We start from the raw sequence: 27,344 nt of genomic DNA on the forward strand, positions 1-27,344 counted from the left end.
GATCCATTCTTGACATTTCAGGTGACCTATAAAAATTTTTGTTTATCAATATCACACTTAGGACCTACCAAATATAGCTTAACTGATTGTTTCAATTAAAGTCATACTTCTTCTCTCACTTTTATATATTTGTACACCAAATGGGAGATGCCTTGAAGTCAGCAATGACAGCAATATTTGTCACTGTTATTAACACCTGTAGATGCCTTTGCACCTTTAATTTTTGTAGCAAACAATAATAACTTACCCTTTCTATGTGCCAACCCTGTTCTAAGCATATTATGTTTAATAGCTGGTTTGTTCCTCACAAAAATCATCTGAAGTAGTACTTACTACTTTTATTTTACAAATCAATCATGTACAGAGTAGAATGCCCCAAGTCATGCAGCTAGGAAGTTGTGGGACTAGTCTTTGATTGTAGAAAGTCTGGGTGCAAACCCACAATGCTTCACATTTGATTTTCATAGCAATCTCATGATACTGGTATTATAAATACTTCAATTTACAAATGAGAATGTTGAGCCTTAGAGAGATCCAATAGTTTGCTCTGGAGACATATGGGTTTGAGTCCTCCATGCACTTGACCTACACTATAAGCCACAATCAGTCCAAAGACTTGAGCACTGTTATTGATCTAGAAGACTTGAGCAAGGTAATCAAGCCTAAGCTATTACTTTGCATCCAAATTCATTTTCCTTTTCCAATATACTTTGATAACTCCGAGTCCATTTCTTTTCCAATTAAATTTTATAATGTTTATCAATTTCTACAAAGAAATTAACATTTTTATTGCCTGTGCAATGAATCTATAGATCATTTTAAGGGAGAAATGACATCTTAACATTTGATGTTATTGTAAACAACACTAATTTTGAATTTTAATTTATCTTAATTTTTAACTCTTTTAGTCCTACTGGACAGTTGATTTTTGTATATTGACCTTTTAAATACTGCTGCTTTGTTAAATATTTAAAAATTTTTCTAGGGTCATTTGCAAATGAAGACTTATTTCTTCCCTTAAATATTTTAGGTCTTTTTGCATTTTTATTATTTACTTTATTTTTGTTGGAATATAATTGGCATATAAGGCCAAATATTCTAGGTGTACAATGTGTTGATTTACTGTATTTACATATTGAAATATGATTTCTACCCGAGCATAGCTAAAACTTCTATCACCTCACATAATTATCATTTATTTTCTGTGGTGAGAAAACCTAAGATCTAGAGTCTTAGCAACTTTGAAGTTTGTAATGCAGAATTGTTAACAATCAATATTGTACTGTGCATTAGCTCTGCAGGACTTAGTACTATCTACCTGTTCTAATTTGTATCTTTGAACAACATATCTCCAGTTACCCTATTTCCTAGCCTTTGGTTATCACCAGTTTAGTCTTTGTTTTTATCAGTTTGGCTTTTTTATATTCCACATATAAGTGATAGCATAGTCTGTATGAGTGCATGCCTATTCAGTTGCTCAGTTGTGTCTGTTTGTGACCCCGTGGACTGTAGCCCACCAGGCTCCTCTGTCCATGGAATTTTCCAGGCAAGAATACTAGAGTGGGTTGTCCCCTGAGGAACTGGATGGGGAGGGAGGTAGGAGGGGGGTTCAGGATGGGGGACACATGTATACCCATGGCTGATTCATGTCAATGTAGGGCAAAAATCACAATATTGTAAAGTTCAGTTCAGTCGCTCAGTCATGTCTGACTCTTTGCGACCCCATGAATCACAGCACACCAGGCCTCCCTGTCCATCACCATCTCCCGGAGTTCACTCAAACTCAGGTCCATAGAGTCGGTGATGCCATCCAGCCATCTCATCCTCTGTCGTCCCCTTTTCCTCCTGACCCCAATCCCTCCCAGCATCAGAGTCTTTTCCAATGAGTCAACTCTTCGCATGAGGTGGCCAAAGTACTGGAGTTTCAGCTTTAGCATCATTCCTTCCAAAGAAATCCCAGGGTTGATCTCCTTTAGAATGGACTGGTTGGATCTCCTTGCAGTCCAAGGGACTCTTAAGAGTCTTCTCCAACACCACAGTTCAAAAGCATCAATTCTTCGGCACTCAGCTTTCTTCACAGTCCAACTCTCGCATCTATACATGACCACTGGAAAAACCATAGCCTTGACTAGATGGACCTTTGTTGGCAAAGTAATGTCTCTGCTTTTGAATATGCTATCTAGGTTGATCATAACTTTTCTTCCAAGGAGTAAGCGTCTTTTAATTTCATGGCTGCAATCACCATCTGCAGTGATTTTGGAGCCCCCCAAAAATAAAGTCTGACACTTTCAGTTTCCACTGTTTCCCCATCTATTTCCCATGAAGTGATGGGACCAGATGCATTGTAAAGTTATTAGCCTCCAATTAAAATAAATACTTTTTTTTTTAAAAGAAAAGAATATTAGAGAGGGTTGTCATTTCCTATTCCAGAGGATCTTCCCCACCCAGGGTTCAGACCCGCATTTTCTGCATCTACTATAATGGCAAGTGGATTCTTTACCACTGTGCACCTGGGAAGTCATAGTCTGTACAGTTTTATTCTTTTCCTGTCTGACTTATTTCACTTAGCATAATGCCCTCAAGTTGTATTCATGTTGTTACAAATGGCAGGATTTTCTTCTTTCTCAAGGCTGAATGATATTCCATTGTGGTACATAGATTTATCACAACTTCTCTATCCATTCTTCTGTTGACTGGTGCTTTGTTTTCATGTCTTGTCTATTGTGGAATAATGTTGCAATAAGAATGGGAATGTAGGTATTTCTTTGAAGTCCTGTTTTTCTCTCCTTTAGATATATATAACCAGAGGTGGAATTAATGGATTACATAGTAGTTCTATTACTGATTTTTTTAAGATCACCATACTTTTGTCCATAGTGGCTAAACTGGTTTACATTGCCACAACAGTGTACAAATATTTCCTTATCTCTATATTTCTGCAACACTTGTTATCTCTTATCTTCTTGACAGCCACCCTTACAGATGTGAGATAATGTCTCATTGTGGGTTTGATCTCATTTCACTTTCCCATTGGTCAAGGTGAGGACTTGGGCTTTTCAGTTTTTAAAATTTATTTATTTATTGGAGTTCAGTTGACTTAGAGTATTATATTCATTTGAGGCATTCCGTATTTTTATAGCTCATACTCCACTTAAAATTGTTGCAAAACAATGGCTATATTTCTCTATTCTATATAATATATTCTTGTTGCTTATGCATTTTATACATAGCAGTTTGTGTCTCTTAATTCCATTTGCCTCTCTCTCCAGTCCTCCCTCCCATGGACGGTAGCTCACCAGGCTCCTCTGTCCGTGAAATTCTCCAGGCAAAAGTACTGGAGTGGGCAGCCATTCCCTTCTCCAGGGGATCTTCCTGAGCCAGGGATCAAACTGGGTCTTCTGCACTGCAGGCAGATTCTTTACCATCTGAGCCACCAGGGAAGCCTGTACATTATATTCTTATTGCTGATTCATTTTATACATAGTAGTTTGTGTCTCTTTCCATACCCCTATCTCTCCACTCCTCCCACCCTTCTCCCCACTGATAACCACTAGTTTATTATCTATATCTCTGCGTTCCTGTTTTGCTATACACTTTCACTTGATTTGTTTCACATGTAAGTAAGAACATAGAGTATAGATCTTTCTCTGTTTGACTTATTTCACTAAATATAATATTCTCTATGTCCATCTACATTGCTGCACGTGGCTAAGTTTCATTCCTTTTTATGGATGAGTAGTATTCTGCTGTGTATACATATCTCACATCTTCTTTTTTCATTGTTTCATGAGGACTTATGTTGCTTCCATATCTTGGCTATTGTAAATAATGCTTCTATGAACATTGGGGTGTCTGTATCTTTTCAAAGTAGTATTTTTGTTTTCCTTGGATATATACTCAGCAGTGGAATTACTAGATCATATTGTATTTCTATTTGTAGGTTTTTCAGGAACCTCCATACTGTTTTCCACATAAATCTTGAGAAAAATTCAATGCCATCTGTGTGTGCCATACATGCAACAATGTTTTTTTTTTTTTTAAGATTCTTTAATTGTAAAATGCATCTGGACTGGGAGGACAATAAATAAAACATATTCATTATGTTTTTATGCTTCTCTGAGTGGAGTGATTCTGATAACTTGATACAGTGCATGTAGGGACCCTGCAACTATATCTGGAAGCATTATGAGATAGAATGGTCTTAATTATGATCATGAGGCTTTTCAAGGAAGATGGCTCCTCTGCCAGGCTCTCTTGGGATCCTCTGTGAATACCTGTGAGGATTATGCTCACCAGAGAGAAACACCTGGTACATATGGTGGCATGGTGACTTTTTCACTTATCGTGTTCCAGGTGGTTGTTTTGTATAATAATAAGTTATTACTTTTGGTTCTGTGATTATATGTTTTCTAATAGTCTTTTATCTTTTTAAATAAAATAATATTATAATCTGTGTCTATCGATTCCCTTGTCTTAACACCTAATGGTTCTGTTTCTGTTGTTGGTTGTTTCCACTGGCTCCTACTATGTTTGGTATCTTGTTTCCTTTGTGCTGGTCATTACGTTTCAATGTGCGCTGGTTACTGTATTTTAATGTTTTGGTAGAAATAACTGAGGCTCAAATTGTTTGTTTGCTTATTCAATTCACCCTGAGGTACCACCTGTCCTTGATCACTTATATCCAAGTTCAACGCTTGAGGCTTTCTAGATCTCCAGAGATCTGAGAGATCTGTGTAAAACCTGGTCTCTGAGCATTTCTGTTCATCGTGAGGATATACGGGAGGTTGTAATCATAATTCTCATATGGTTTTGTCCTAGGCATTGATGTATGTTCCCCCCATCCCAAAACATCACTAAATGCAAACCTGGATTGGTAACACTTCCTTCTGACCTGTCAAATTCTTCAACTGCTGAAGCATATGTGAGTGCTAGGTTTCCTTCTCTGGGTTCTCACAGCTCCTGGGGAAGCAATTCCTTCTTATCCTGTGACTTCTACTGTGATATTTAAGATATCTTAAACATCCTATCCTTTGTTTTGGTTATGCTCATCATGGGATTGTAATTCAAATTACTGACCCTGACACAATTGGAACAGAAGCCCCCAAAGTAAATTATATGCATGTGAGTGGATGATTAGACTTGCACAAATGTACACAGGTAACACTATATAAAACAGACAGTGAATGTCCTCATCCTCGCTCAGACGTTATCTTCTCAATGAGGTCTGCACTGACACTTCGTGCCCTGGCATACTAAGCTCCATTAATGTGTCTGCTTTTTCTTTCTCCACAGCACAGACTTCAAATAGTCTGAATCACTAACTTGTTAGTTTTATTGTCTCTCATGCTATGAAATAAATTCTTTCAGGGCAAATATATTAGATGCTTGTCACTTATATTTCCAATAGCCCATGACTATCTCTGGAATATAAGAACAGTTCAGAATAATTTTTGAATGTATGAAAGAATAAATAACTGAAGGAGGTGACAAATGCCCCATGAGTCTGTTAGCAAATATATAGAATCTGTGTCTAAAATATGAAAGAAGAGACAGGAAAGGTCAATAAATGCAGTTGTTGTCAGCATATCAGTTCTGTTCAGTTCAGTTGCTCAGTCGTGTCTGACTCTTTGTGACCCCATGGACTGCAGCACTTCCCTAACAGGCAGGCTTCCCTATCCATCACCAGCTCCTAGAGCTTGCTTAAACTCATGTCCATTGTTCGATGATACCATCCAACCATCTCATCCTCCGTCATCCCCTTCTCCTCCTGCCTTCAATCTTTCCTAGCATCAGGGTCTTTTCTAATGAGTCAGTTTTTCTCATCAGGAGCCCAAAGTATTGGAGCTTCAGCATGAGTCCTTTCAATGACTATTCAGGACTGATTTCCTTTAGGATTGACTAGTTTGATCTCCAACACCACAACTCAAAAGCAGCAGTTCTTTGGTGCTCAGCGTTCTTTACGGTCCAACTCTCACATCCATGCATGACTACTGGAAAAAACATAGCTTTGACTAGGAAATAAAAACAAACAAACATAACTTTGTCAGTAATGTCTCTGCTTTTTAATACCCTGTCTAGGTTTGTCATAGCTTTTCTTCCAAGGAGCAAGTGTCTTTTAATTTCGTGGTGCACTCACCATCTGCAGTGATTTTGGAGCCCAACAAAATAAAGTCTGTCACTGTTTGCACTGTTTCCTCATCTATTTGTCATGAAGTGATGGGACCAGATGCCATGATCTTAGTTTTCCGAATGTTGAGTTTAAAGCCAACTTTTTCCCTCTCTTTCACTTTCATCAAGAGGCTCTTTCAAGAGCACATGGAGGTCAATTAAACCTCTCCAAAGGACAGTTACAAAATCAAGGGGGGAGACAATGTAGTTCCTTCCAGCATACTGAGTAGGATGTAAACCTAGCAATGAAAAAGTCACTCCAACAGTTTGTTCCACTCAGTCCTTGAAGAGTTTAGAGACCCTACTTATTCCCAGAGAGAAGTCATCTTTGAACCTGACCGAATTCACAAGTCAGTCAGGGACTTCTCATGTTTTGCCTTGGGGAACCTCTATATGGTGACTGGAGCCAGAGACTAGCAACATAGGCCAGAATTTATGGATCCATAAAGTCCATCCTTATCATATAAGCTTCCCACAAGAACATCTCCAAAAGCTTTCTGACTCTGCTTTGTCATTTCCTCTCAGAATGTACACAGGCAAAAATATAATGATCTCACTCATTACAGAATAAATTGCAGTTGAAAATGGGCATAGGCTTAAATGTTTGGAGGTACAGTTTTGGAAAAATTATATGAATAACATTTTAAAACTATTTTCAGAAGATGAAGTATTTTTTCATGTGACTGATGTGTTTTTTGTAATTAAAATTTGATCTTATTTCACTAAAGGTAACTCACTATAGGTCTTGACTTAAAATTAGATATCTGAAAATTTATTCCCTACCTTTACTAAAAAACTGCTCCCTGGCTAATGACATGGAATAGATATATTTAAACCAGATACTCAATTTCCTCTTCTTATTGTCTTCATGGGCATATTATCATATCAAATCCTATGAAATAACAGGCTTCACTAAGAAAGTATTTTTCTGGCGAGCTCTCTCTTCAGAGCCCCCTTAATCTCATTGTTCCTGAGGCTGTAGATGAGGGGGTTCAGCATGGGGATCACCACCATGTAGAACACAGACACCACCTTGTTCTGGTCAGTTGAGTAGCTGGACTTGGGCATCACGTAAATGAACGTGATGGTCCCATAGAACAGAGTGACTGCTGTGAGGTGGGACGTGCAGGTGGAGAAGGCCCTGTGGCGCCCCTCGGTGGAGCGCATCCTCAGGATGGTGCTGAGGATGTAGATGTAGGATCCAGCTATGACAGTCACTGTGACCACAATGATGGAGCCAGCGGTAAACGAGGGGACAGCTGCAGGGACACTGATGTCAGAACAGGAGAGCTCAACCAAAGGAGCAAAATCGCAGAAAAAATGATTGACTCGATTTGGTCCACAGAAGTGTAAAGAATAGAAGGAAATAGTAAAAGAGCAAGCATTGAGAAAACCACCAGTGTAAGACATTATGAGTAACTGAATACAGACTTGTGTGGACATTTTGGTGGAATAAAGCAGTGGGCTACAGATTGCTATGAAGCGATCATATGCCATGGCAGCCAGAAGGATGCACTCAGTTGACCCAAAGAAAACACCTGAACAGAGCTGAATGGCACATCCAGGATAGGAGATGGTATTTCTTTCCACTAGGAAGTTTGCAAGCATATTGGGTGTAACAGAAGATGAATAGCCCACATCAACAATGGCTAAGTGGCTCAGGAAAAAATACATAGGATGATGGAGCTGAGATGAGATTCTGATAAGAAGATTTGTGCCGAGATTCCCACATATGGTCATCAGGTAGATAAAGAGGATGACTATGAAAAGGATGACTCGAAGGACTGGATCATTTGTTAAACCCAATAAAACAAACTCTGTCTCTGCAGTGTGGTTCCCATGCATCAGGGAATACATCAGGTAATGTAGGGGCTACCCAAATGAACCTGTGATGGAACAATACATTAAAGAAGCTTATAAATTTGATTATTTCATTTTCTATTAATATAATACATATATGGAAATTGATTACAGATAAAGATATTCAAGAATCAAAGCATATTTACATGCAATCATGAGCCTACTTTATTTTTTTAATTGTTTTCAGCAGAAGTTCCCAAAAACTTCCTTGAAATAATGCTTTTACCTTTGTATTATATTTTTTCCAAAAATGTGTAAACTTTGAGCCAAAGAACAAATAATATATGATGAAAATATAATATAGATGAAAATAGCAAAAAGGATCAGTGAGTATCACATAAAATAGGAAAAAAATGTGTAGGGTTTTATAATAAAGATGAGTAATTTAATAGCTAACAATTATTACATGCTTACTAAAGTGTAAAATAGAGTTAGATTTTTATATTTATATGTTTATCATTTATCATATATAGCCTACACTTAATTTTAGTCTATATTTATAGTGTAATTAGTGTATATACATATTTAGTGTGTGATATAGTCTGTATTGTTTGTTGTTTAGTCACTACGTAGTGTTCGACTCTTTGAGGCCCCATGGACCATAGCCTGCCAGGCTCCTCTGTCCATGAGATTTCCGGGGCAAGAATACTGGAGCAGGTAGCCATTTCCTTCTCCAGAGGATCTTCCTGACCTAGGGATCGAACTTGTGTCTCTTGTATCTCCTGCAGATGGATTCTGAGCCACCTGGGAAGCCCACTACATAGTCTATGTTTTCACGAAGTATTATTCATGACTTTCATTATTTATGAGTAAATTGAGTCTGAGAAGGCTCTGTAAGTTGCACTATGTTGTCTAATAGGTAAAGTCAGAATATGAAGCCCAGGAATGCCTGACTACCCATTCCTTTAGTTGTTGTTGTTAGTCACTAAGTCATGTCCAACTCTTTGTGACCCCATGGATTGCAGCATGCCAGGCTTCCCTGTCCTTCACTATCTCCTGGAGTTTGCTCAAACTCCTGTTCAATGAGTCTGTAATGCTATCCAACCATCTCATCCTCTGTTTCCCGCATCTCCTCCTGCCCTCAATCTTTCCCAGCATCAGAAATATTTATAGTGAGTCAACTCTTCACATCAGGTGGCCAAGAGATTGAAGTTTCAGCTTCAGTATCAGTCCTTCTAATGAATATTCAGAGTTGATTTTTTTTTTTTAGGACTGACTGGTTTGATCTCCTTGCTGTCCAAGGGACTCTCAAAAGTCTCCTCCATCACCACAATTCAAAGGCATCACTTTTTTGGCACTCAGTCTTCTTTATGGTCCAGCTCTCACATCTGTACATGAATATTAGAAAAACCATACCTCTGACTATATAGACATTTGTGGGCAAAGTGATGTCTTTGCTTTTTAATATGCTATCTAGGTTTGTCATAGCTTTTCTTTCAAGGAACAAGAGACTTTTAATTTCTTGGCTGCAGTCACCATCTGCAGTGATTCATTTAGTAACTATGCAGTAAATAATTACTGATCATAAAGTCCAATACACCTGACAATGAGTGGACAGCAGATAATCCTTTTAGCCTTCTGGCAGTTATTTGGAAAAGAGATACCTAGTTAGTTATATGTTTCATGATGTCTATCACTTAAAATTTTTTGAAAGGAGAAATAGAAGTGTTCTTGACACTGTAACAGAAACAAATTTCAAATTTGAATAAAGTTACTACTGTAAATTTGTTGAGTATTTTTAAATTAAAAATTATATTGTTTTAACAACTAGCTTGAAATATCAATGTAATCACTATGCAAAAATCATGATTGATATTTAGCACATAATTTATTCAGATATATTTATTCTGAGATTTAACAGATCAAATCACTTCCTACTATAACAGTATTTGGACTTTTGTAGAATGAAATATTATTTGCAACATAATACAAAGATAAATAAAGTGTGTTTGAAAACTTGAGAATTGTCACCCAGATAATGATCCTCATGTCCAAATTTTCTGACTTATATCTTGAATGAAAGATCCTTCATCTCACCCACGATGTGATAATCTTGAGGCTAAAGCATCAGAGATATTCACAATATCTTTCCAAATGTAAAACTTAAATTCAAGTCTTTAAACATCAATAAATGCTCAAGCATCTCTGGTAATAAATATATTAGCATTATGTTGGAGTGCTGAATTTGGTGAATGTTGAAAGACCATGTCATTTTCCATCTTATGGATTGATAAACAAGGGATCCTTGTTGTGGACTATGCCTGTTAATTCACATAAAATTGATGGTGGAAACAGCAATTCAGCCAAAGTTGCTTGCTATTAATAATTGCTTGATTATATCTGCCCTGTTCCCCAACCAAACTTGTGGTATATTAATATTAATAACCAAGGAGTAGAATATTCTCATGGAGAAGAATATGGCAACCCACTCCAGTATTGTTGTCTGGAGAATCCCATGGACACAGAAGCCTGGTTGGCTACAGTCCACAGGGTTGCAAAGAGTCAGACATGACTATAGTGACTTAGCACGCAAGCAGAATGTTCTCAAATGATAAATGAAAATAAAGATATCCAATTCATTAACAAAAGCCAAAATCTTACCTCTTAGAATAAGAGCTCATTCATTTGTAACAAATCATAGTTGTGGTTATAAAGCTCTCTTTAATTTTTGCTTGCCTTTGGGGATAAATCTCTGGAGATTCTAGGGATTCAAAAGTGAATTTAAAAGCATGTGGAACATCATTATGTTCTTTAGCAGACATTGAACATCTCAATTCACACAGAAAGACAACTAATCTTTTAAGTGTTGTCAATTCTCAAGTGGTTAATTTATTCTTTTACTTCTATTTAGGTGATTATACACTTTTCTATAGCCTTCTATCAGAAAGTATAACAACTTTTCCTAGAGATAATATTGGTTTCAAGTTTTCTTTGACATTTATGATTAAGAAATATTTTATACTAAACTTGAGGTTTAAAAAAAATACTTAGATTTATCCCTTCAATGTGTGGTTTATCCCCTGCAAAATTTATTTATTTATTGGCTGTGCTGGGTCTCATTGTTGCAAGTTTTCTCTAGTTGTGGCTAGTGGGAGCCACTCTCTAGGTGTGTACAGGCCTCATTGTAATGGCTTCTCTTGCTGCAGAGCATGGGCGCTCTAGGGTGAGCAGGTTTCAGTAGTTGCAGAATGTGGGCTCAGTAGTTGTGGCTCCCAGGCTCTAGTTCACAGGCTCAATGGTTGTGGCACATGGTCTTAGTTGTTCTGCTGTATGTTGGAGCTTTCAAGATCAGAGATCAAAATTGTGTTTCCTGCATTGACAGGCAGATTATTCAGCACTGAGTCACCAGGGAAGCCCTCAATATGTGTTTTTGATAAGTATTTTGTGTATCTATATGATATGCTATTAACTACTTTGGGGGAATATGTGGTAGAATTTGATATAAAGTTGAATTAAAAATAGTCAAGTGGACCTTGGGAAGCATTGCTATGAACAAAGCTACTGGTGATGATGGAATTCCAGCTGAGCTATTTCAAATCCTAAAGATGGTGCTATTAAAGTGCTGCACTCAATATGCCAGCAAATTTGGAAAACTCAGCAATGGCCACAAGACTGGAAAAGGTCAGATTTCACTCCAATTGCAAAGAAGGGCAATGCCAAAGAATGTTCAAACTACTGCACAATTGCACTCATCTCACATGCTAGCAAAGTAATGCTCAAAATTCTCCAACTGAGGCTTCAACAGTACATAAACTGAGAACTTCCAGATGTTCAAGCTGAATTTAGAAAAGGCAGAAGTACCAGAGATCAAATTACCAACATCTGTTACATCATAGAAAAAGCAAGAGAAGTCCAAAAAAACATCTCCTTCTGCTTCACTGACTACGCCAAAGCCTTTGACTGTGTGGATCACAACAAACTGTGGAAAATTCTTAAAGATGTGGGAATACCAGACCACCTTACCTGCCTCCTGCAAAACCTGCATGCAGGTCAAGAAGCAACAGTTAGAACCAGACATGGAATAATGGACAGTTTCCAAATTGGGAAAGGAGTGTGTCAAGGCTATATATTGTCACCCTGTTCATTTATCTTATATGCAGAGTACATCATGTGAAATACTGGGCTGGATGAATCACAAGCTGGAATCAGGATTGCTGGAGAAATATCAATAACCTTAGATATGCAGGTGACATCACTGTTATGGCAGAATACAAAGAGGAATTAAAGAGCCTCTTGATGAAAGTGAAAGAAGAGAGTGAAAAACCTGGCTTAAAACTCAACATTCAAAAAACCAGGATCATGCCATCTGGTCCCATCACTTCATGGCAAATAGATGGAGAAGCAAAGGAAGCAGTGACAGGCTCTATTTTCTTGGGCTCCAAAATCACTGCAGATGGTGACTGCAGCCATAAAATTAAAAGATGCTTGCTCCTTAGGAGAAAAGCTGTGGCACACCTAGACAGCTACAAGGGACTTCCCTTGTAGCATAGCTGAGCTGGTAAAAAATCCATCTGTAATGCAGGAGACCCAGCTTGATTCCTGGGTCGGGAAGATCCCCTGGAGAAGGGACAAGCTACCCACTCGAATATTCTTGGGGTTCTCAGGTGTCTCAGTCAGTAAAGAATCTGTCTGCATTGTGGGAGACCTAGGTTCAATCCCTGGGTTGGGAAGGTCCCCTGGAGGAGGGCACAGCAATCCACTCCAGTATTCTTACCTGGAGAATCCCCATGGAAAGAGGAGCCTGGCAGGCTACAGTCCGTGGGGTCATAAAGAGTCGGACATGACTGAGTGACCAAGCACAGTACAGACAACACATTAAAAAGCAGAGACGTTACTTTGCTGACAAAGGTCCATATAGTCAAAGCTATGGTTTTTCCAGTGGTCGTGTATGGATGTGAGAGTTGGACCTCCAATCCATAAAGAAAGCTGAGCACTAAAGAACTGATGCTTTTGAACTGTGGCATTGGAGAAGACTCTTGAGAGTCCCTTGGACTGCAAGGAGATCAAGCCAGTCAATCCTAAAGGAAATCAATCCTGAAATATTCATCAGAGGGACTGATGCTGAGGCTGAAGCTCTGGCCACCTGATGCAAAGAGCTGACTCAATGGAAAAGACCCTGATGCTGGGAAAGATAGAAGGCAAGAGTAGAAGGGGATGACAGAGAAAGAGATGGTTGAATGGCATCACTGACTCAATGGACATGAGTTTGATCAAGCTCTGGGAGACGGTGAAGGACAGGGCATGCTGTGGTCCACGGGGTTGCAAAGAGTCAGACACAACTGAGTGACTGAACAACAACAATCATATGAAGACTAAGAGAGTAAAAGCCTTGAAAATCATGTAGAGAACTACAAAGTAAAAGTGGATAAATTTCAGATAAGAACCTATGTGCACCTTATCTTTGAGAAACGAGGCAAGAATATACAATGGAAAAAAGATAGTCTCTTCAATAAGTGGTGCTGGGAAACCTGGACAGATACTGTAAAGGAATGAAATTAGAATTCTTCCTAACAACATATACAAAGATAAACTCAAAATGGGTTAGAGACCTAAATGTAAGACCAGAAACTGGAAAACTCTTAGAGAAAAACATAGCAAAACTCAATATGACATAAATCACAGCAAGATCCTCTATGACCCACCTCCTAGAGTAATGGAGAGAAAAAACAAAAATAAACAGGTGGGACCTAATTAAACTTAAAAACTTTTGCACAACAAAGGAGACTATAAACAAGGTGAAATGCAGCCCTCAGAATAGGAGAAAATAGTAGCAAATGAAACAACTGACAAAAGATTAATTTCCAAAATATACAAGCAGTTCATGGAACTCAATACCAGGAAAACACACAATGCAATCAAAACATGGGCAGAAGACCTAAACAGACATTTCTCCAAAGAAGACATACAGATGGCTAATAAACACATGAAAAGAAGCTCAATATCACTCATTCTTAGAGAAATGAAAATCAAAACTACAATGAAATGTCATCCCACACCAGTCAGAGTGGCCATCATCAAGAAATCTACAAACAGTAAATGCTGCAGAGGGTGTGGAGAAAAGGGAACGCTGTTGCACTGTTGGTAAACTGATACAGCCACTACAGAAGACTGTATGGAGATTCCTTAAAAAACTAGGAATAAAACTACCATATCACCCAACAATCCCACTACTGGGCATATACCCTGAGGAAACCACAATGGAAAAAGACACATGTACCTCAGTGTTCATTGCAGCACTATTTACAACAGCCAAGACATGGAAGCAACCCAGACGTCCATCAACAGATGAATAGATAAAGAAGTTGTGGTACATATATACAATGGAATAGATGACTAGATAAAGAAGTTGTGGTACATATATACAATGGAATATTACTCAGCCATAAAAAAACAAATTTGAGTCCTGGTGAGGTGGAGGAACCAAGAGTGAAGTCAAGAGAACAATAAATATTATATATTAATGCATATATATGAAATCTAGAAAAATGATACTGATGAACCTATTTGCAGGGCAAGAATAGAGACACAGACATAGAGAATAGACGTGGACACAGCAGGGGAAGAAGAGGGAGGGATGAACTGAGAGAGTAGAATGGAAATATATACACTACCATATGTAAAAATTGATAGCCTGTGGGAATTTGCTATGTAACACAGGGAGCTCAAATCCAGTATTCTGTGACAATCTAGAGGGTTGGGATATGGTGGGAGGTGGGAAGGAGGTTCAAGAGGGAGGGAACATATGTATAACTATGGCTGGTTTATGTTAATGTATAGAGGAATCCAATACAACCTTTTATAACAACTATCCTCCAATTAAAAGTAAATAAATTTTAAAAAGCTAATCAATAGTTACCTGGAGCCGGGGCAAAGGGAAGCAAGAACTGCACACAGACATAAGAAATCTTTAGAAGGTCATGAAAGTGTTCTAGCTTTCAAAACTAGTTATTGAAATGAATAGCATAGAATATTACTATCAAATAATTTTTTTCTATTCCAGGACAATTTCATGATCCATATAGAATATTTCTGCATCCAAGAATATGGATTTTATGGCCAAAGAAGTAATTCTCACTCCGACCATATTTGCATATTCTAGATCTCTGCTTTCTCTTTCTATATGTTCACTATTGATCTTTCTCTCTCTGTTCCTTTCTAGAAGCTAGTATAGGATGTTTAAATGATTTGAAGTTAATTGGTTGGTGACTACTCTGCTTGAAAGGGTTATAAAATTATTCTTTCCTATCTTAATTTTATGGCTTATTTGCTTAATACTAGGCCATAGTTTTTTCTCTTTCTGCCTTGGAGATGAAGGACAATAAATTCCATGAGGGCAGACATCTTTGTTTGTTACTTGTATTTCCTTTAGTCTAGGACAATGCCTGAAATATGAGGCAGTCAATATAAATTTTGAATAAAAGAATGAATGAAACAATTAATGCTCTATATTAGTATCCCTAGAAAGATCATTAATAGTATTATAAAGAAAATGTAACATGCAAATGCTTTTTCAAATTTGAGGAGTAGGGGGTGGTGGTGGTGTCTATAACTTTGTTTTCAAGCCAGAAATGATACTGTGATTCCTATTACCATTTCTGTAGCTGAGTTATGTTGCATTTGAAAGTATAATTGATGAGATAATAGGAAAGATAGACTGATGATTCAGGGTAGAGAGACACAGAGCAGCAGCATCACGCAGTCCCATCTGTCTTTGGCAGACTGTATTGCAGGCATCTATAGAAAATTAATAGTATGAACTTAGTATTCACTAACTGTCCTCGAATAGATGCATAAGAAAAATAAATATCAATCTCTAGTAATCAGAGCTGTTTAGGGGAAGCAGAAGTCCCAGCAGTAGAAGGGGCAACTGCAATGAAATCTAAGCACAGAAATTCAGTCTGTATGACTAGATGACTGTCAATGATGTTGAAGGGTTATAACTATAATAGTTCCTCAGCGAGGAGGACTCTGAGTCAACAATCAGAAACTGATGTGGTTACCTATAATTTTTTTTTTCAGGTGTGCTTATTTAAGTATGTATAGTCCTCATTCCTGTGTATGTGTTGAGACTTGTCTTATCACAAATTCTTCAAGAGCAGGACCTTAAACTGCAATTCGTATGTGAGTGATTTAGTGAGGAGTGATCTCAGGGGGAAAACTGTAAGGAGAGAGAGAAGTGAGACAGCCATGAAGAGAAGCCAGATAAACACGTGGGCTCTGCTAAAGTGTAGCTTTAGTCTGAAACCACAGGGAGAAGTGGAGCATGAATGGCATTGCAGAGTTCTCCTACCCTGTGACAATAGGGTGTTTTTGTCCATTATTTTTTATATCATTAAGTTGTTGGCTATGGGATGCCCTGGAAATATATACTCCCAGACATTTGCAATCAGTTGCATTCCTTTTATCAAAGAGTAATTCTTGAAAGAATATATTAGCAGCTGGGTCTCAAGTTGATGAAATGTTCACTGGTCTAATAAGGGAGATTGAGGAAAGGCACAAATTATCTACTCAAGAAATCCCAATTTATTTTCTGTACAATTACCTAAACTGATACACTATATCTGCTAGCCTTGAGGTTCTATGTCCATAAGGTTTACTTAATTAAGGGCTTCTTGGATGAGGTAGGATTTATGCTGAACATTTAAAAAATGGGGAAGAGTTTGGATGAGTAAAGTCAAGAGAAGGAATTTTCTGACAGAATGAAGAAGGTACAGATGTTAATCAGAAGATGATGATGTTTTGACTGGTTTACATCAAGTGTTGAGGTTCTGAAAGCAGATGTCAGAGAAAAGATGAGGTAACATGTTAGACAGAAGGTAGTACAGGTGGTGTATGACTTTGAAGGCCAGGCTGATGAGAGAGGAAATTGATTTTACAAATAACAGTGCATTAAAGGGGGGATATTTTTTTTAATTTTTTAAAATTTTAATTGGAGGCTAATTACTTTACAATATTGTGGTGGTTTTTGCCATGCATTCACATGAATCAGCCATGGGTGTACATGTGTTCCCCATCCAGAACCTCCCTCCCATCTTCCTCCCCATTCCATCCCTCAGGTTCATCCCTGTGCACCGGCCCTGAGCACCTTGTCTCATGCATCAAACCTGGACTGGCGATCTATTTCACATATGATAATATACATGTTTCAATGCTATTCTCTCAAATCATCCCACCCTCGCCTTCTCCCACAGAGTCCAAAAGTCTATTATTTACATCTGTGTCTCTTTTGCTGTCTTGGATATAGGGTCATCATTACCATCCTTCTAAATTCCACATATATGCATTAATATACTGTATTGGTGTTTTTCTTTCTGACTTACTTCACTCTGTATAATTAGGCTCCAGTTTCATCCACTTCATTAGAACTGATTCAAATGCATTCATTTTAATAGCTGAGTAGTATTACATTGTGTATATATGTACCATAGCTTTCTTATCCATTCCTCTGCCAATGGACATCTAGGTTGGTTCCATGTCCTGGCTATTGTAAACAGTGCTGCGATGAACATTGGGGTACACATGTCCCTTTCAATTCTGGTTTCCTTGGTGTGTATACCCAGCAGTGGGATTGCTGGGTCATGTGGCAGTTCTATTTCCAGTTTTTAAGGAATCTCCACACTGTTCTCCATAGTGGCTGTACTAGTTTGCATTCCCACCAACAGTGTAAGAGGGTTTAATGGGGGGGATTTAGATGAAAGGGATCTTCTTTCACAGCAAGATCTTCTACTGCAGAATTGCTTCTGAGAGAGAAATCACAGTACTTGCATTGTGTGTTAATATTCTTCCTATTTATCTTCTTCTAAATGATTCCCTAGACAATAGCTTCTCATGGCATGCCATCCCATGTATAGCACAGAGGGATCCTGTGGGGCTTAGAAAGCTTTCAGAAAAAAGAAATGATATTGTGCAGGAAGGAAAATATCCCTGAGGGAATCATCTAAATCCCATGATTTATTTTTAATTAATTGAGTTTCCCATTACTTCAGTTGCTATTCAGAATTATAACTGCAAACATCACCAAAAATTCCCTATGATAGATCAGGATTTAAAACCATTTTTGAGGACATCACATTGGGTGTTAGAGTCACAGAAACACTTCTGGTATCTAAAGCAATAGTCTCAAGAAAATGGTCTCTGGTGGCCAGAGGATTCTCATTAAAATTTTTATGGTACTGAGCTCTACCCTTAAGGAATGGAGAAGATACTACCTTTTATGATAAAGAGTCTAACGTCAGAGGGACTCATCATAGGCATTCAAAAGGAAAAATTGCCTTAAAATTTATTCCTGAATTATGAGATATATGAAATCACAGGAAGTAATGAAGAAAGCCACACCTGAGTTGTAAGACTCTAATATAGACTGTTCTTCCTCCAATTTAATACCTCATGAATTTAAGACTAGAAAGTGACTTTTTAATTTTATTGAAGTATAATAAAGAATAGCAAGGAGAGATAGGAAAGCCTTCCTCAGTGATCAATGCAAAGAAATAGAGGAAAACAATAGCATGGGAAAGACTAGAGATCTCTTCAAGAAAATTAGAGATACCAAGGGAACATTTCATGCAAAGATGGGCTCAATAAAGGACAGAAATGGTATGGACCTAACAGAAGCAGAAGATATTAAGAAGAGGTGGCAAGAAAACACAGAAGAACTATACAGAAAAGATCTTCATGACCCAGATAATCAGAATGGTGTGATCACTCACCTAGAACCAGACATCCTGGAATGTGAAGTCATGTGGGCCTTAGGAAGTATCACTGCGAACAAAGCTAGTAGAGGTGATGGAATTCCAGTTGAGCTGTTTCAAATCCTGAAAGATGATGCTGTGAAAGTGCTGCACTCAATATGCCAGAAAATTTGGAAAACTCAGCAGTGGCCACAGGACTAGAAAAGGTCAGTTTTCATTCCAATCTCAAAGAAAGGCAGTGCCAAAGAATGCTCAAACTACCACACAATTGCACTCATCTCACACGCTAGTAAAGTAATGCTCAAAATTCTCTAATCCAGGCTTCAGCAATACGTGAACCATGAACTTCCAGATGTTCAACCTGGTTTTAGAAAAGGCAGAGGAACCAGAGATCAAATTGGCAACATTTGCTGGATCATCGAAAAAGCAAGAGAGTTCCAGAAAAATATCTATTTCTGCTTTATTGACTATGCCAAAGCCTTTGACTGGGTGGATCACAATAAACTGTGGAAAATTCATTATGAAGTGGGAATACCAGACCACCTGACCTACCTCTTGAGAAACCTATATGCAGGTCAGGAAGCAACAGTTAGAACTGGACATGGAACAACAGACTGGTTCCAAATAAGAAAAGGAGTACATCAAGGCTGAATATTGTCATCCTGCTTATTTAACTTATAGGCAGAGTACATCATGAGAAACGCTGGGCTGGATGAAGCACAAGCTGGAATCAAGATTTCCAGGAGAAATATCAATAACCTCATATGCAGATGATACCACCCTTATGGCAGGAAGTAAAGAAGAACTAAAGAGCCTCTTGATGAAAGTGAAAGAGGAGAGTGAAAAGCTGCCTTAAAATTCAATATTCAGAAAACGAAGATCATGGCATCTGGTCCCATCACTTCATGGCAAATAGATTGGGAAACAGTGGAAACAGCAGCTGACTTTATTTTTCTGGGCTCCAAAGTCACTGCAGATGGTGATGGCAGCCATGAAATTGAAAGATGCTTACTCCTTGAAAGGAAAGTTATGACCAACCTAGACAGCATATTCAAAAGCAGAGACATTACTTTGCCAACAAAGGTCTGTCTAGTCAAGGCTATGGTTTTTCCTGTGGTCATGTATGGATGTGAGAGTTGGACTCTGAAGAAAGCTGAGCTCTGAAGAATTGATGCTTTTGAACTGTGTCGTTGGAGAAGACTCTTGAGAGTCCCTTGGACTGCAAGGAGATCCAACCAGTCCATCCTAAAGGAGATCAGTCCTGGGTGTTCATTGGAAGGACTGATGTTGAAGCTGAAACTCCAATATTTTAGCCACCTGATGTGAAGACCAGACTCATTTGAAAAGACCCTAATGTTGGGAAAGATTGAAGGCAGGAGGAGAAGGGACAACAGAGGATGAGATGGTTGGGTGGCATCACTGACTCAATGGACATGGGTTTGGATGAACCTCGGGAGTTGGTGATGCACAGGGAGGCCTGGCGTGCTGACATTCATGGGGTCGCAAAGAGTCGGACACAACTGAACGACTGAACTGAACTGATAGTTGATTTGCAGTGCTGTGTTAATTTCTGCTATACAGCAAAGTGATTCAGTTCACGTGTGTGTGTGTATATATATATATATTCTTTTCCATTATGTTTTATCATAGAATATTGAATATAGTTCCCTGTGCTATGCAGTAGAACTTTTTTGTTTACCTATTCCAGATATAATAGTTTGTATCTGCTAATCCCAAACCCCCAATTCTTCCCCATTGGGGAAGGGGAATGGGAAAGACTAGAGATCTTTGAGTCTGTGAGTCTGTTTATGTTTCATAAAGATATTCATTTGTAGCATATATTAGATTCCACAAGTGAGTGATATCATATGGTGTTTGTCTTTCTCTCCCTGACTTACTTTGCTTAGTCTAATAATCTCTAGGTTCATCCATGTTGCTGCAAATGGCATTATTTCATTCTTTTCTGTGGCTCAGTTATATTTCTTTGTGTATATGTGTGTGTATGTGTACCCAACTTCTTCATCCATGCATCGGTTAATGGATATTTAGTTTGTTTCCGTGTCTTGGCTATTGTAAATAGTGCTGCTATGAATATCAAAGTGCAAGTATGTTTTCAAATTATAGTTCTGTCTGGGTATATGCCCAGGAATGGGATTGCTCAATCACATGGCAACTCTATTTTTAGTTTTTGAGGAACCTCCATACTATTTTCCATAGTAGCAGCACCAAGTTACATTCCCACCAACATTAAAGGAGGGTTCCCTTTTCTCCACACCCTCTCCAGCATTTGTTATTTATAGACTTTTTTAATGATGGCCATTCTGACTGATGCGAGGTGGTACCTCATTGTAGTTTTGATTTGCATTTCTTTAGTAATTAGTGATGGTGAGCATCTTTTCATGTATCTTTTGGTTATCTGTATATCTTCTTTGGATAAATGTCTATTTAGGTGTTCTGCCCATTTTCAATTGGGCTGTTTAGTTTTTTGTTGTTGAAATGTATTAGCTGTTTGTATATTTTGGAAATTAAGCCCTTGTCACTCGTATCATTTGCAAATATTTTCTCCCATTCTAGGAGCTGTCTTTTCATTTTGTTTACTGTTCTCTTTGCTATGCAAAAGTTTTTGAGTTTAATTAGGTCCCATTTGTTTATTTTTGCTTTTTTATCTATTGACTTGGGAGAATGGCCTAAGAAAACATTGGTATGATTTATGAGACTAGAAAATGATTTTCCTTCTGTAGATTGTGGGAATTTTAGTTTTATTCCTCTATACAAATTAATATTCTGTCTTTTAATGATCATGTACCTATAGATGTAAATAACATGTTGGGATATACTGAAGAAAATACAGGCATGGATAATCTAGGAATTTTGTCCAGTCTCTATTCCTGGTAGAGTTGGAACCCAGAAAACAGTTTTGGGGAAGCTTTGAAGAACTTCAAACAAAAACTAGGATGGCAAACTCAGGGCAAAAGCCATCACAGTAAAGAGAGTAATGCTTGCAAAAAACAAACAGGGGGCTGAAAAGATGGTATAGGCATCTTCTCTCCAGTGCCTCCAGGGTGATCAAGAAGAATCCAGATAATGTCATCTTAACATCATCTTCCATCATTACTGTACTACTAAAATAGTTAAAGACCAAAACTTCACATCAAAATGCAAGAAAAGTATCATGTAAGTCAAAAGTTCTCAACCAAAATTAGTGAGAAAGAATATGCAGAGTATATGTACCCTCATATGCTAGAGATTTCCTTTTTGGGGAGATCTGCCAAGAACTTGTTGTAAGTATAGATAGAGATGTATTGTTTTTTTGACACAGCTCCCCTAGAGTCTAATGTGCATCTTAGTAGATGACCACTGTTGTAGTTCAAGTGTGATCTGATTCTACAGTAAATTTTCTAACTTGAGAAAATGCTAGTCTCATCCTCTTAGACCCTGTTGCTGCTGCTGCTGCTAAGTCACTTCAGTCGTGTCCGACTCTGTGCGACCCCATAGATGGCAGCCCACCAGGCTCCTGCATCCCTGGGATTCTCCAGGCAAGAACACTGGAGTGGGTTGCCATTCCTTCTCCAATGCATGAAAGTGAAAAGTGAAAATGAAGTCGCTCAGTCGTGTCCGACTCTTAGCGACCCCATGGACTGCAGCCCACCAGGCTCCTCCATCCATGGGATTTTCCAGGCAAGAGTACTGGAGTGGGGTGCCATTGCCTTCTCCGTCTTAGACCCTATCTACTAGCATTTTCAGAAGTTTATTGGATTTTTCACCATCGTTATTTCCATTAAGAGAGTACGTATAAAACTTCCATTCAGCATTCACATTGCTAGGTGATAAGATTCTTAATACCTATTTAGAGAGCAACCAATTACTTTAGTATAAATACAATAAATTTTAAATAAACCAAAAATAAATTATAGAGGAATTAGGAAATGCCCCCAAATAATAAACATGAGAGGCTTTCTGGTGAAGAAAGAATTCCATTTTTTCCTACACTCACTGAAATAACCTTACTCAAAAGCCTACATTCACTAGACTTAGGCTGCCTAATGGGGGTTGCAAAATTTTGAAACTGGTCTCCACCTGTCTAGTATATGAGTTAAACTTTAAAAAATGAAACAGGAGGAGGAGCAGAAGGAGAAGAAGAAAGGGAGGAGAACCCTGTCTCTAGAAAATGGAATGTGACTTTGGGAGAAATCACTAACCAAACTAGGGAAACTAGGTAGATTTCTGTGGGAAGCATTCCAAAGTTTTTCCTTTTTTGAGTGGGGAGGGGTTAGGGTTGGTAGGAAAATGCCATTTAATGATTCATTAGAAATGCTAGACCTTTAGCTGACAAAAAAGGAAGGGCATGCAGGTTAGGGGAAATAATTTGTGCAAAGTAGAAACCATGAAGGGTGTATGATGTTCGGGAAACAGGGGAATGTTTTATATATGGACAATTACTGAACCAAACTTGAGTCTTCTAGTCTGCCAGCAGTAAAGTCAACATGCTGACACCAGGTGAAGAAAAGTATGGTGTTGATTGCAAGTGCCCAACGTGGGGGTCAAGCAATAAGAATGGGCAGCTCATACTCAGAGGATCTGAACTCTGATGGTTCTGGGAAGGCTCTTTAAAGACAAAGCAAGAGAGAGGGTCGCAGAGTGTGTGATCAGCTTGTGTACAACCTTCTGATTGGAGGTGGTGAGGTAATAAGGTGATGTTTCATCAGCCTTCTGATTCCAACCTTCTGGGTCTATGTGCTGCTTCTCAGCATGCAGTTAACTTCTTCCCTCTGGTGGGAGCTTTAGTATTTGCAAAACAACTCAAGGATGAAGCTCAGAAAAATATCTGTAGCTCCTGAGGAGGAACTAAAAGTCCTTGACTCTGTCTTATTATGCTTGTAAATAAACTATTATTATTTTGTCTTGCTTGACTCTCTTGTTTCTGCATTTTCATACTTCTCTGATTAAATTTGCTTTTTGAAACTCAAGGAAGGCCTAGGAGCCTAAAGTTTTTCTACAAACAAGAGGCAGGTGGAGGAAAAGGTGGGAGTCTGACCCTAGGGAAACGCTCTGGGTCCTGCTCAGTTTCAGTGGCAGGAAATGAGGCTGCGGATAAGACCTTGAATGCTGTGCTAGGGCGTTTATAGTGAAGCAGGCCTTCGTATCAGTTAGCCACGCAAATGGGTCTTCAGACACTCTCCAAACTCTTGCTGTGTCTGTGTTATACATGTACACTGACTGGCTGTATCACCTTGGTAAAGTAAGTGACTCTCTAGGCCATACTTTCTTCACTACAAACATCAGTTCAGTTCAGTTCAGTTCAGTCGTTCAGTCATGTCCGACTCTTTGCAACCCCATGAATCACAGCACGCCAGGCCTCCCTGTCCATCACCATCTCCCGGAGTTCACTCAGACTCACGTCCATCGAGTCCGTGATGCCATCCAGCCATCTCATCCTGGGTCGTCCCCTACTCCTCCTGCCCCCAATCCCTCCCAGCATCAGAGTCTTTTCCAATGAGTCAACTCTTCACATGAGGTGGCCAAAGTACTGGAGTTTCAGCTTTAGCATCATTCCTTCCAAAGAAATCCCAGGGCTGATCTCCTTCAGAATGGACTGGGTGGATCTCCTTGCAGTCCAAGGGACTCTCAAGAGTCTTCTCCAACACCACAGTTCAAAAGCATCAATTCTTCAGTGCTCAGCCTTCTTCACAGTCCAACTCTCACATCCATACATGACCACAGGAAAAACCATAGCCTTGACTAGATGGACCTTAGTCGGCAAAGTAATGTCTCTGCTTTTGAATATACTATCTAGGTTGGTCATAACTTTTCTTCCAAGGAGTAAGCGTCTTTTAATTTCATGGCTGCAGTCACCATCTGCAGTGAATTTGGAGCCCCCAAAATAAAGTCTGACACTGTTTCCACTGTTTCCCCATCTATTTCCCATGAAGTGATGGGACCAGATGCCATGATCTTCGTTTTCTGAATGTTGAGCTTTAAGCCAACTTTTTCGCTCTCCTCTTTCACTTTCATCAAGAGGCTTTTTAGTTCCTCTTCACTTTCTGCCATAAGGGTGGTGTCATCTGCATATCTGAGGTTATTGATATTTCTCCCGGCAATCTTGATTCCAGCTTGTGTTTCTTCCAGTCCAGCGTTTCTCATGATGTACTCTGCATAGAAGTTAAATAAGCAAGGTGACAATATACAGCCTTGATGTGCTTCTTTCCTATTTGGAACCAGTCTGTTGTTCCATGTCCAGTTCTAACTGTTGCTTCCTGACCTTCATACAGATTTCTCAAGAGGCTGGTTAGGTGGTCTGGTATTCCCATCTCTTTCAGAATTTTCCACTGTGATCCACACAATCAAAGGCTTTGGCATAGTCAAGAAAGCAGAAATCGATGTATTTCTGGAGCTCTCTTGCTTTTTCCATGATCCAGCGGATGTTGGCAATTTGATCTCTGGTTCCTCTGCCTTTTCTAGAACCAGCTTGAACATCAAGGAGTTCGTGGTTCACATATTGCTGAAGTCTGGCTTGGAGAATTTTGAGCATTACTTTACTAGCATGTGAGATGAGTGCAATTGTGTGATAGTTTGAGCATTCTTTGACATTGCCTTTCTTTGGGATTGGAATGAAAACTGACCTTTTCCAGTCCTGTGGCCACTGCTGAGTTTTCCAAATTTTCTGGCATATTGAGTGCAGCACTTTCACCGCATCATCTTTCAGGATTTGAAACAGCTCCACTGGAATTCCATCACCTCCACTAGATTTGTTCATAGTGATGCTTTCTAAGACCCACTTGACTTCACATTCCAAGATGTCTGGCTCTAGATTAGTGATCACATCATCATGATTATCTGGGTCGTGAAGATCTTTTTTGTACAGTTCTTCCATGTATTCTTGCCACCTCTTCTTAATATCTTCTGCTTCTGTTAGGTCCATACCATTTCTGTTCTTTATTGTGCCCATCTTTTCATGAAATGTTCCCTTGGTATCTCTAATTTTCTTGAAGAGATCTCTAGTGTTTCCCATTCTATTTTTTTCCTCTATTTCTTTGCATTGATCGCTGAAGAAGGCTTTCTTATCTCTTCTTGCTATTCTTTGGAACTCTGCATTCAGATGCTTATATCTTTGCTTTTCTTCTTTGCTTTTCACCTCTCTTCTTTTCACAGCTATTTGTAAGGCCTCCCCACACAGCCATTTTGCTTTTTCTCATTTCTTTTCCATGGGGATGGTCTTGATCCCTGTCTCCTGTACAATGTCATGAACCTCATTCCATGGTTCATCAGGTACTCTATCTATCAGAGCTAGACCTTTAAATCTATTTCTCACTTCCACTGTATAATCATAAGGCATTTGATTTAGGTCATACCTGAATGGTCTAGCGGTTTTCCCTACTTTCTTCAATTTAAGTCTGAATTTGGTAATAAGGAGTTCATGATCTGAGCCACAGTCAGCTCCCGGTATTGTTTTTGTCGACTGTATAGAACTTGTCCATCTTTGGCTGCAAGGAATATAATCAATCTGATTTCGGTGTTGACCATCTGGTGATGTCCATGTGTAGAGTCTTCTCTTGTGTTGTTGGAAGAGGGTGTTTGCTATGACCAGTGCATTTTCTTGACAAAACTCTATTAGTCTTTGCCCTGCTTCATTCTGCATTCCAAGGCCAAATTTTCCTGTTACTCCAGGTATTTCTTGACTTCCTACTTTTGCATTCCAGTCCCCTATAATGAAAAGGGCATCTTTTTTGGGTGTTAGTTCTAAAAGGTCTTGTAGGTCTTCATAAAACCATTCAACTTCAGTTTCTTCAGCGTTATTGTTTGGGGCATAGACTTGGATAACTGTGATATTGAAAGGTTTGCCTTGGAGACAAACAGAGATCATTCTGTCATTTTTGAGATTGCATCCAAGTATTGCATTTCGGACTCTTGTTGACCATGATGGCTACTCCATTTCTTCTGAGGGATTCCTGCCCGCAGTAGTAGATATAATGGTCATCTGAGTTAAATTCACCCATTCCAGTCCATTTTAGTTTGCTGATTCCTAGAATGTCGATGTTCGCCCTTGCCATCTCTTGTTTGACCACGTCCAATTTGCCTTGATTCATGGACCTGACATTCCAGGTTCCCATGCAATATTGCTCTTTACAGCATTGGATCTTGCTTCTATCACCAGTCACATCTACAGCTGGGTATTGTTTTTGCTTTGGCTCCATCCCTTCATTCTTTCTGGAGTTATTTCTCCACTGATCTCCAGTAGCATATTGGGCACCTAGTTACCTGGGGAGTTCCTCTTTTGGTATCCTATCATTTTGCCTTTTCATACTGTTCATATAGCACTTATCTCTCAGGATAGCCACAAGGGTATATGAGATGGTATAAATGAAGCATGCAATGAGGTTTAAAAGTTATCAGAATTACCTAGTGTATAAGCAAAGGCTAGCTAAAGCATGTTGAAAAGATGTAGCTTGATTGTAAATTCGATATAGAAAAAGTGGTAGGAGGTGGAGGTCAGGTCTGGAAGAGGCAGTGGCAAAAATCCAAATACATGACAGAGTAGAATGCAGGAGACATAGTTTAGTTAGAATTATGGTATCTAGAAAATGTGGGTGACAAGAGAGGATGAGGAATCAAGTCATTCAAGCTAGAGCC

The 27,344-nt window shown here is 38.8% G+C and overlaps 1 protein-coding gene across 1 annotated transcript; it reads right to left on the bottom strand.

The window, feature by feature from the left end:
* Positions 1–7,080: 7,080 nt before the first annotated feature.
* Positions 7,081–8,025, bottom strand: LOC120876516 (olfactory receptor 502-like). The gene has a single exon (XM_040258472.1). It carries the CDS (start codon positions 8,023–8,025, stop codon positions 7,081–7,083), a length of 945 nt encoding a protein of 314 aa, XP_040114406.1.
* Between the last annotated feature and the right edge of the window lie 19,319 nt (positions 8,026–27,344).

The sequence above is a fragment of the Oryx dammah genome, unplaced genomic scaffold (assembly GCF_014754425.2).
Source record: "Oryx dammah isolate SB20612 unplaced genomic scaffold, SCBI_Odam_1.1 HiC_scaffold_17, whole genome shotgun sequence".
In the NCBI taxonomy this organism is placed as follows: domain Eukaryota; kingdom Metazoa; phylum Chordata; class Mammalia; order Artiodactyla; family Bovidae; genus Oryx; species Oryx dammah.